The sequence below is a fragment of the Loxodonta africana genome, chromosome 2 (genome assembly GCF_030014295.1).
Source record: "Loxodonta africana isolate mLoxAfr1 chromosome 2, mLoxAfr1.hap2, whole genome shotgun sequence".
NCBI classification, from domain to species: Eukaryota; Metazoa; Chordata; class Mammalia; order Proboscidea; family Elephantidae; genus Loxodonta; species Loxodonta africana.
Genome location: NC_087343.1, coordinates 125422079 through 125434544, shown reverse-complemented (window position 1 = coordinate 125434544; position 12466 = coordinate 125422079). Strand labels below are relative to the sequence as shown.

The 12466-nt window shown below is 39.4% G+C and overlaps 1 protein-coding gene across 1 annotated transcript in view; it reads right to left on the bottom strand.

Moving 5' to 3' along the window:
- Positions 1–632: 632 nt before the first annotated feature.
- The window catches only part of MEIKIN (meiotic kinetochore factor), a 128619-nt gene continuing 116785 nt past the window's right edge, over positions 633–12466 (bottom strand). Inside the window, exon 13 of the mRNA XM_064275371.1 lies at positions 633–1014. Within this exon, the coding sequence (XP_064131441.1) occupies positions 983–1014 (32 nt within the window). The 3' untranslated portion in view covers positions 633–982. The remainder of the gene's footprint in view (positions 1015–12466) is intronic.

Sequence of the window (12466 nt, the reverse complement as noted above, 5' to 3'; positions counted from 1 at the left end):
CAGGAGTTATACAACTGTACGATGTTCACCGACAAGCCTGCTGTTTTTTATGTAGGGCATTGTCAATATAGGATGCCACAATAAGTTGCATTACAAAAAAAAAGCAAAAATTCCTACAGAGAGTATTAGCTAAAGAACATTGCTTGGGGATGAAGTAATGTATAAAATACTTAGTGTAGGATTGGTTATATGTATTATACATTCTCTGCTTCAGCAAGTCTTTAGTATAGAGTTTCTTTCAGGCAGACTTGGAATTAGGTCTCTTACTCATGGGGTTTCAATTTAGTTCTGTTAAAAATAGCTTGTAATATAAGCATTTTCATTTTTAGCACAACACTTACTACTCTTAATCCACATGAAGAATAAACTTTGGGGAAAAAGATCCGAGGATGTTACATAGTACTCTGGTATTGGCTCTTTATAAGCTAAAATCGTCTATTTTTAGTCTACTGTAGTCTTCTAATATCTAATATTTAGTTTTTATATTGTGATACAAATATATATAGGTACATATATATACACAAAAATATGTATATATGTATATATATTCATATATATGTATATGTATTTGTATATATGTACATATGGTACCATATTTTTAAGCAACTAATGTGTGCCCCTCACTAAGTATTTTCATAAGAACCACTATGACAATATTTTTTTTACATGTTGCTGTAAAAAAATTAGCATAGCACGCTTATGAAAATAAGTTGCAGGAGGAGGGCATGGCTGGCAAACATAGAAGATGTACATTATTTGTGTAAAAACACAGAATGTGTGTGTGTAGGAAAAGCATACAGAAGAATGTTCCTTTCTTAACTGATTAAAAGTAAATGATAAGCACCTCAACAGAATTTCGGCACAGTGATATATCACAAATAAATGGGGAATTTTTAATTTCATATAATTTCAGGCAGACATACTGCTTCATAGACTTCTACTTCACATTCATATCTTCAAAGTGAAGATTCAGCCACAGCTGTTATATCCTGCCATTTGTATTTATTATAATATCTGGAGAGAAAAAATAGAACAATGGATTACTTCACATACATAACAAGAGATGTTCAATAGTTATTAATAATTACTACTTGAGGGCTCTTGATGCCAGGCCACTCTAGTTTCACTCCATCAAACTTTAGAAAACAAATCCAGAGCTCATAGATAAAGGAATGTACTGAGGACAGCTCTCTTTGTGAACACAAGGAGACCTGTTCAATAACATTCCATTGAAAAGCCAAGCAAAGACTGCTGTCAGTGACCATCATATGACCTCTAACCCCAGCCTCATAACCTGGAGGAATCAATCCAGTTATGGTTCTCATCCCTGTCCTTCTCATTCCTGTCCACCCAGGCATGAGCCCCTCACATTCTCCTGCCAACCCTTCCTTTGCATCTTCCTTCTCTTTGTTGCAGTGAGCCCTCTGAAGCCTTCTCCTCGACATCTTGTACCAGGAGATAGTGAGTGGAACCAGCTTTACATTGCCACTTTCATACTATTACACTCCTCACCCCCTGGCCTACTTGGCCTACATCAGTGGTCCCCAAACTTTGTTTCACATTAAAATTACCTGGGGAGTTTTCAAAAATCCCAATATTCAGGCCTCACTCTATATCAATTAGATCAGAATCTCCAGGAAAGGTACCTAAATACTAGGGAAAGTCCAATATGCAGCTAAATTTGAAAACCAGAGACATATATCCTTGCTACTCAAAGTTTGGTCCATGGACCAGTAGCTTCAACATCATCTAGGAACTTGCTAAAAATGTAGCATCCTGGGGCCCATTCCAGATCTACTAAACCAAAAATCTGCATTTTAATAAGATCCTCAAGCAATTCATAAGCACATTAAAGTTTTGGAAGCACTGGCCTATACTACCCTTTACTCCTCCTTGTTGCAATCTTTACTAACCTCAGACACTATCTCCTCCTTTAGCAAAGATTTTTGACACTTGGTTCACAGTCATCTTCTCCACCCCCCAACTGCTGGGAACTTCCCAAGTAGATAACCAGCCCACCCAACTATCTAGTCTTGCTCACCTTTCACTTCCTCAACCTTCACATACATTCCAGGGCCATAGTCTATATTTTCCTGACATCACCTAGAAAGCATCATTTCTGAAACTAACCCTTCTTCTCTATCACTACCCTGTATCAGTACTAAGCCCAGTCAATTATACTAATTAAAAAAACCATAGTTTAGACTGGATTTCAACTGGTTCTCAAACTCCAGACTTCGTGAATCAGATTGCTGAGGCCATGACCTGGGAATTTTATTATTAATAAATTCCTAAACTGACCTGAGCACCACAATTTGAGATACACAGGCTCAGATCCTTATTTTCCCAACTTTGTTCTCAGGGCTTTTTCAAAACTCTCACCTGGTCTTTCTGTTTCTAGCCTTATTTCTTTCTAAACCACCTCCACATTTCTTGCCAAAATGATCTAATAAAAAAGGAAAGCTGATCAGAAAAAAGTCAAAAATACACATGGCATATAAGACTCTCCCCTATCTAACCCATGATTACTACTCAAGCCTCAGTTTTCAGAGAATCCAATCTCTACTCCAGCTGAACATAACTTTCAGTTCCTTAACTATCTGAGAATGCTTTAAAATTCTGTGCCTTTATTTAAGCTGTTCGCTCTGGTTAAGCATTTGGCTGCTAACCAAAAGGTTGGCAGTTCAAATCTACCAGCCTCAACTTGGAAACCCTATGGAGCAGTTCTACTCTGTTCTACAGGGTCACTATGAGTCAGAATCAACTCGAGGGCAATGTGTTTTTTTTTTCCTTTACCTATAAGACCTATGCTCAGACTGCCTCTGAGGGTCTCAGCTTACCCTCCAAAGGATTTCCCACCTTTCCCATGTGCCCTAAGAGGGTCCCACATATACATGGGTCCATTAAAACACATATACGTACACTGGATTTATTTATATATATCTATGACTTTCTCAGTGAGATAAACTTCATAAGGACAGCAACTGTGTCTTTATCGCAATATCACCAGCAACTAATTACGTATAGCAAATGAGAGCCAGACTCAATGACGTTTGCTGAATGAATGAAGCAACCAACATAGAACTTCGTTTTTTCATACTTTGCTATATGACACCACAGCAACAAGTTGAAAGGCGGAAATGCTTCCATGATGTCTAATTAGCTTTTCTGTTTCCCCAAGAAACTGACTGTATACTTCATCTCTGTAGCTGTACTAGATCAGTATGTCTGTGTTAAAGACTATACACAGTCATCTCGTATATTCTTTACATGGTATTATGTGAGGTGGCATAACTAAATTTATCATCAAATATAATAACTACTTGATATTTTCGGGCTTTTTGAAATTTAATAAACCAAGGAACAGTTTTCAAAGGGAAATACAGTGATCTAGACATGAGGATTTAATCTAAATTACAGAAGCAAATAATAATTATTGCATAGTGAGTGATTATTACATGTCAAGTACTTTACACAAATTATCTCTAATCCTTGCAACAATTCTTTGAGGCAAGAGCTACTAATGTGCCAATTTTACAGGTGAGGAGAATAAAACAAGAGAATTTCAGGAATTTACCGATGTGACAGAGCTGGAATTTGAATTTAGGAATATCTTACTCTTAAGTACTTTCTGGAAACCCTGGTGGCATAGTGGGTAAGTGCTACTACGGCTGCTAACCAAAAGGTTGGCAGTTCAAATCCACCAGGCGCTCCCTGAAAACTCTATGGGCCAGTTCTACTCTGTCCTACAGGGTTGCCATGGGTCGAATCGACTCAACAGGAATGGGTTTGGTTTGTAAGTACTTTCTACTATCATCTCTCAGATACTTGAATGGATCAGTTTCCACTTCAATTGTTCTATTTCTGTGTGATACTCCTTGCCTGTTATTATCTAAAGACTCAAATTTCTTACTAAAGATATATATGTATCTAGTTAAAAGCTATTATTCTACTATTAGTTTGAAATATGAATTTATAACACATCATTTATCACCTCTCCTGGAACTCAAATAAAACAGAAACCTTAAAATATTACTCTAAGAAATGCTACAGTTTTTGTCTGGTTTTCCAAAAGGTATATTAGCTTGGAAGTCTTCCCCGACACCTCTAACCAAATTAAAAAGTGCTCTCACTGGGTTCCTAAGGTGCCTATTCACCTCTAGCTTATTACCTTATAGAGAAGATTGTGAAGTCTATCTCATCACTAGGCTGTAAACCCCTCAAGGACTAAGGCTGTGCTCATATTGCTGTGCCTAATGCATGTTTGTTGGATGAATTAATGCACCAATAAATTATTCATCTATGGCTAAAACTGGAAGAAAGTACAGAACAATGATTGTTCAACCCTCCTCTTTGCAAAAATGTCTCTGTTGAGACAAAATAGAATATAGACGTTGAATGTATAAAGCAAAAAGAAGCAGAGCTGCTTTGTCCCGGTGAGTTGGGAAACTGAGAGTCCTACCTACTCTTTTCCTACTACCTATTTCACAGCTACACAGTCAAATCATTACAGTCTGGAAAATCTGGGCTCTAGTTCTGATTCTGCCAATAATTAACTGTTTGACCTCAGGCAAGTCACTTATCAATCTAGCCAGGTCATCTTTGTTATCTATAGAACAAGCAAAATAGATTAGATCGTTATATGGTTCTTAAACTTTAGTGTTTATTGGAATTACTTTAAGAGCTCGTCGAATTGCAGAGTCTTGTGTCATATCTATAGAGATTGAAATTTACTGGGTCTGAAGTGACTTTGATAGAAGTGGTCAGAGGACCACACATTCAGAAACCTTAGACTATACATTCCGTAAGGACTATTCTACCTGGCTGTCACCATTCTCTGACCTCTGCTTACCCACTACACTTCATCACATCTCTTTTGTACTTTCCTAGTGGTTCATTTTCACCAATTTTTTTCTTTAATCAGAATAATGCCAACTGTTCCTAAACAGGTAGCATATTAAACAGGGTCCTAGACAATCAAAATTAAGTTTCACCCTGTACTCCTGATTAGATTACTGCCAAACTAGCTAAAACTCTAAATGCCAGAACTAAAAATAGGCTGCGGCATGTTTAAAATAACACGCTCACTAGTTAGCCTGGGGCTTAGCTATTTTTATTAAAGGAAAGGCAAAGACAAGTGGCCAGAGGTTGAAAGAGAAAGACTTAGATGAGGAGCCTGCTATTATGGTGAGAACCTAGAAAAAGGGAAGAGGTAACACCACTAGTTCAGCATGCAACAAGGGGGTCTCTCTGTGAATTAAAGTAAAAATTTTGTCATAGTTGCAATTATATCTGCACACTCAAAAGAATCTCCCAGGCATACTTTGGATTCAATTTGTTGCATAGTTAAGCCCAGAATTTTTACAATACCTGATACAAATACGACAGGCCAAAAAGATCAAATTAAGAGAAGTTTCTCAATTTATTTTTTAACTTTTTATTGAGGTATAATACATACATAGAAAAGAAAATATGTGTACAGCTTGATGGGTTTTCACAAACGTAACACACTCATATAATCAGCACCCAGATAATGAAACACAGTATTACCACCAATCTAAAAGTCCCTCATAACCCTTCCCAGTTAAAATTCCCACACCTGCAAAGGCACCCACTATTCTGATTTCCATCATAGTTTTGTGCCTGGTTTTGTAAATAATACATAGTTGGCTGGTTATATAATACACACAAATAATACCAAATGTACACATGATGTCTGACTCCTTAGGTTTTTGAGATTCATCAATATTGTTGCATGTAACTGTATATTGTTGATTCTCATTGATATCTAGTATTCCGATGCACAAATATACCACAATTTATCTATTCATTTTACAAGTGATGGACATTTGGATAGTTTCTAGTTTGGGTCTATTGTAAACAGTGCTGCTAGGAACATATATACATATTTCAGTGCCACTATGAACAAAGTGCTGCTCTGAACATATGTACACACTTTGCCAAAATGGCAGAGTAGTCAGATGCTTCCTGTGGTCCCTCTTACAACACAGACCTGAAAAAACAAGTGAATCAATTATATAAGACAGTCTAGGAGCCCTGAACATCAAAAGCAAAGTTGAGGAATTAGACTGAGTGGCAGGGTAAAGGAGAGACGATTCAGAACCAGCAAGGAGTTGCCAGACCTGACCCACTGGGAACTGGCACCCTGAAGGCTGGATTGGTTGGTGTGTGTGGTGAGGCAAGCTGGGGTGCGCAAGACAAATTTTCCACATCAGGAGAGATCGAGCAGCAGAGAGTCTGCTCAACCCTCCAGAACCAGCAAGAAGCAGCACTCAATTGGCAAAAGATAAGTACATTCATCTAACCTACCACGCAGAGCAAAAAAACACCCCCTTGAGGAAGAACCTCTCTCCTATTTACCTGTCCCCTCCCCACTATGTACCGAGTCCGAACCAGCTTCAGTGATTGCTGCATCTCCTGGGCCAGAAGTAGGACCCGTTTTGTGTCCTGAGCCGTTCTCCCAGATTCAGAGAGGGAACAAATTAACAAATAGGAAAAAAAAAAAATCTGCCAGCTCCCCTACGCCAGGAACTTACAGAAAGCAAAGCCCCTATGCCTAGGCACAAGCATAAGTGGCCCACACACTTTAAATGCCTTTCACCCCGCATAGACCTGTGTGGGCCCACTTCAACAGCATAGGCCCTCATTAGTACACTACAACGGGGTATACACCTGAAGAATGTTTTGAACTATATCAGCTATAAGGCAGAGTGGCAGATTCATGACATCCGACCCTGCCCTGCCCATTAAGCAGGGTCCTCACCTACTCACATCTGGGGCCGGAGGACTGGTGGCTCAACCCACAACACCTAGCCACTCATGTCAGGGGTCTAAGAAATAACTGCTGCCTCCCAATCCTTACAGCCAACAGCACTGGGTGCCCACAGTCCAGCCGCAAAACCCACCCACCTATGTGCTCTATGGAACAGGGATGCACCTTCCTCCCAGACACTCAGGGGCAGCCATCAGACCCCTGCACTGTTCAGCACATGACCCCCTCCTGCAGCCAGATACCTGTGCCTACTCCAATCACGCCTGCCCATCTAGGACTGTGAGAGCCTGCATCACACACTTGGTGACCAACTACCTGGACACCTGAGCTGAATCCACACAAGAAAAGTAAATGGACTCCTGAGCTCACATACCTAGTAACAGCTCTAATCACCTACTAACAGGATGTGAGAGCTTCAAAGATGCCAATAATCAAACTAGATCTCAGGACCAGCCTATTTGGGCATATTAAAACAAAACAAAACAAGAAGCTAGGACACAGTAAGTAAACAAAATAAATAAATATGATCACTTATTGATAGCTTGGAGACAACAGTCAATATCAAATCACATAAAGAGGTAGACATTGATTGTTTCAGCAAATACCCAAAACAAAAAATCAAGAACCCTTCCAGAGAAACGGAATTTTTGGCAATACTAAAGGGAGTTCTCCAGTTAGAAAATCAATAACGTCAGATAATAATCCAAGACTAGAACACAGGACAGAGCAATCAGATATCAATTCAGATAGGGAAGTCACAAAAATAAGTCAAAGCTAAAACACTGAAAATAGGGAAACAGAGACGTCAACAAGTAAAAGATGACAACACTAACACAAAAAAGAAGGACTAAAAAATATAGATCTTTCACATGGACAGAAAGTCAAGCTGATATAATAAAATAAAAGATTGATTTAAACTTAGAAAAACAGGGGTATATATTAAGGTAACCACAAAGGAAACTAACAATCCTACATGTCAGAATAAAAAAACAAGAAAAACATAAAGACTCAGCAAACACAAAATCAACAACAGTGAAAAAGATGAAAAGAAAATACATAAAAATGACTCAGCACAAAAAATTAAGCGGAATAAAGAAACTGACAACAACAACAATAAAAATACATCAAAATGACAGCACTAATTTCATACCTATCAATAATCATGCTGAATGTAAATTGACTAAATGCACCAATAAACGGACAGAATGTGGCAAAATGGATAAAAAAACATGATCCGTCTATATGCTGCCTACAAGAGACACACCTTAGACTTAAAGACACAAACTAAAATTCAAAGGATGGAAAAAATATATATCAAGCAAACAAAAACTAAAAAAGAGCAGGTGTGGCAATATTAATCTCTGACAAAACAGACTTTAAAGCAAAATCCACCACAAAGGATAAGAAAGGACACTATATAATGATTAAAAGGTCAGTACTCCAGGAGGACCTAACTATAATATATATTTACGCACCCAATGACAGGACTCCAAAATACATAATACAAACTCTAACAGCATTGAAAAAAGAAACAGACAGTTTCACAACATTAGTAGGAGACATCAACACACCACTTCTGGTGAAGGGCAGGACATCCGGAAAGAAACTCAATAAAGACACAGAAGATCTAAATACCAAAACCAACCAACTTGATCTTATAGCCATATACAGAACACTCCACCCAACACCAGCCAAGTATACTTTATTTTCCAATGCACATGGAACATTCTCCAGAGAAAGCCCACATTAGGCCACAAAGGAAGTCTTAACAGAATTCAAAGCATCAAAAGATTATAAAACATCTTTTCTGACCATAAAGCCATAAAAATAGAAATTAATAACATAAAAAGCAAGGAAAAAAAATCAAATGCAAAGAAACTAAACAAATTAAGAAATTAAGGATGGAATAAAAAAGTTCACACAGGGAGCAGAGCCAAGATGGCAGAATAGACAGATGCTTCCAGTGAGCCCTCTTTACAACAAAGACCCGAAAAAACAAGTGAAACGAGTATATTTGTGACAAGCTGGGAGCCCTGAGCATCAAAGGAAAGCTTAGACAACAAACTGAGGGGCGGGGGGAGGAAGAGACAGATCAGAAGTGGAGAGGAGTTACCGGACCTGAATCGCAGGGAGCCCTCAGGCACCATTCCCAAAGCGGCGGCGGTGGTGGCAGCAGGCTGGTACTAGCGTTAGGCCGCAGCTTCCTCAGGTAGAAGCAGCCAGCCATACAGCCTACTCACACCTCTGGAACCTCAGGAGAACAGCGCTCTTGGCAAAAGCTAAGTACGTGCATATATTTTACTGTGCCCCCCCACCCCCAAGCCGGCTTCAGCAGCTGCATCCCTGGGCCTGAGATAGACCATGGTGAGCACCTACAGCCATTCTCCCGGCCTTGGGGAAGAAAAAAATTTGCAGTTGGGGGAAAAAGATAAATTCCTAGCTCCATTAACCAGAGGCACTCAGGAGAGAAGCGGCTCCTGTCCAGGCATGAACCGTCCATGGACCTTGAGCACCTTTCCCTTCTGTGTGGACCTGTGTGGGCCTATTTTGGGAGAATAGGCCCTTGTTGGCAAACTCCAACCATTTCAGCAGTGTGGTGGAGAGGTGGGTGTTTTTTTTTTTTTAATTTTTATTAAGCTTCAAGTGAACATTTACCATTCCAATCAGTCTGTCACATGTAGGTTTACATACATCTTACTCCCTTCTCCCACTTGCTCTCCCCCTATTGAGTCAGCCCTTACAGTCTCTCGTTTCGTGCCAATTTTACCTTCTTCCCTCTCTCTCTATCTTCCCATCCCCCCTCCAGTCAAGAGTTGCCAACACACTCTCCCGTGTCCACCTGATTTAATTAGCTCACTCTTCATCAGTATCTCTCTCCCCCCCACTGACCAGTCCTTTTCATGCCTGATGATTTGTCTTCGGGGTTGGTTCCTGTCCTGTGCCATCAGAAGTTCTGGGGAGCATTGTCTCTGGGAATCCTCTAGTCGCAATCATACCATTAGGTGTGGTCTTTTAATGAGAATTTGGGGTCTGTATCCCATTGGTCTCCTGCTCCCTCAGGAGTTGTCTCTTGTACTCCCTGACAGGGCAGACATCGATTGTGGCCGGGCACCAACTTGTTCTTCTGGTCTCAGGATATTGTAGGTCTCTGGTTCAAGTGGCCCTTTCTGTCTCTTGGGTTCTTAGTTGTCGTGTGACCTTGGTGTTCTTCCTTTGCCTTTGCTCTCGGTGGGTTGAGACCAATTAATGTATTTTAGATGGCTGCTTGTTGGCATTTAGGACCCCAGGTGCCACAATTCAAAGTGGGATGCAGAGTGTTTTCATAATAGAATTGTTTTGCCCATTGATTTAGAAGTCCTCTCAAACCAAGTTCCCCAGACCCCAGCCCCTGCTTCGCTATCCTTTGAAGCTTTCATTTTATCTCGGAAACCTCTTTACTTTTAATCCTGTCCAATTAGGCTGACCTTCCTTGTTTTGAGTGTTGTCTTTCCCTTCACCCAAAGCAGTTCCCATCTACAGATTGATCAATAAAAAGCCCTCTCCCTCCCTCCCTCCCTCCCTCCCCCCTTTGTAACCACAAAAGTATGTGTTCTTTTCCGTTTTTTCTATTTCTCAAGATCTTATAATAGTGGTCTTATACAATATTTGTCCTTTTGCAACTGACTCATTTCGCTCAGCATAATGCCTTCCAGATTCCTCCATGTTATGAAATGTTTCAGAGATTCGTCACTGTTCTTTATCGATGCGTAGTATTCCATTGTGTGAATATACCACAATTTATTTACCCATTCGTCCGTTGATGGACATCTTGGTTGCTTCCAGCTTTTTGCTATTGTAAACAGAGCTGCAATAAACATGGGTGTGCATATATCTGTTTGTGTGAAGGGTCTTGTATTTTTAGGGTATATTCCGAGGAGTGGGATTTCTGGGTTGTATGGTAGTTCTATTTCTAACTGTTTAAGATAACGCCAGATGGATTTCCACAGTGGTTGTACCATTTTACAATCCCACCAGCAGTGTATGAGAGTTCCAGTCTCTCCGCAGCCTCTCCAACATTTATTATTTTGTGATTTTTGAATTAATGCCAGTCTAGTTGGTGTCAGATGGAATCTCATCGTAGTTTTAATTTGCATTTCTCTAATGACTAATGATCGAGAGCATTTTCTCATGTATCTGTTGGCTGCCTGAATATCTTCTTTAGTGAAATGTGTGTTCATATCCTTTGCCCACTTCTTGATTGGTTTGTTTGTCTTTTTGTGGTTGAGTTTTGACAGAATCATGTAGATTTTAGAGATCAGGCGCTGGTCTGAGATGTCATAGCTGAATATTCTTTCCCAGTCTGTAGGTGGTCTTTTTACTCTTTTGGTGAAGTCTTTAGATGAGCATAGGTGTTTGATTTTTAGGAGCTCCCAGTTATCGGGTTTCTCTTCATCATTTTTGGTAATGTTTTGTATTCTGTTTATGCCCTGTATTAGCGCTCCTAGGGTAGATCCTATTTTTTCTTCCAAGATTTTTATCGTTTTAGTCTTTATGTTTAGGTCTTTGATCCACTTGGAGTTAGTTTTTGTGCATGGTGTGAGGTATGGGTCCTGTTTCATTCTTTTGCAAATGGATATCCAGGTATGCCAGCACCATTTGTTAAAAAGACTATTATTTCCCCAATTGACTGACACTGGTCCTTTGTCAAATATCAGCTGCTCATACGTGGATGGATTTATATCTGGATTCTCAATTCTGTTCCATTGGTCTATGTGCCTGTTGTTGTACCAGTACCAGGCTGTTTTGACTACTGTAGCTATATAATAGGTTCTGAAATCAGGTAGGGTGAGGCCTCCCACTTTCTTCTTCTTTTTCAGTAATGTTTTGCTTATCCGGGGATTCTTTCCTTTCCATATGAAATTAGTGATTTGTTTCTCTATTCCCTTAAAGTATGACATTGGTATTTGGATTGGAAGTGCGTTGTATGTATAAATGGCTTTTGGTAGAATAGACATTTTTACTATGTTGAGTCTTCCTATCCATGAGCAGGGTATGTTTTTCCATTTAAGCGTGTCCTTTTGAATTTCTTGTAGCAGAGTTTTATAGTTTTCTTTGTATAGGTCTTTTACATCCTTGGTAAGATTTATTCCTAAGTATTTTATCTTCTTGGGGGCTACTGTGAATGGTATTGATTTGGTTATTTCCTCTTCGGTGTTCTTTTTGTTGATGTAGAGGAATCCAAGTGATTTTTGTATGTTTATTTTATATCCTGAGACTCTTCCAAACTCTTCTATTAGTTTCAGTAGTTTTCTGGAGGATTTCTTAGGGTTTTCCATGTGTACGATCATGTCATCTGCAAATAGTGATAGCTTTACTTCCTCCTTACCAATCTGAATACCCTTTATTTCTTTGTCTAGCCTAATTGCCCTGGCTAGGACTTCAAGTACGATGTTGAATAAGAGCGGTGATAAAGGGCATCCTTGTCTGGTTCCCGTTCTCAAGGGAAATGCTTTCAGGTTCTCTCCATTTAGAGTGATATTGGCCGTTGGCTTTGCATATATGCCCTTTATTATGTTGAGGAATTTTCCTTCAATTCCTATTTTGGTGAGAGTTTTTATCATAAATGGGTGTTGGACTTTGTCAAATGCCTTTTCTGCATCAATTGATAAGATCATGTGGTTTTTGTCTTTTGTT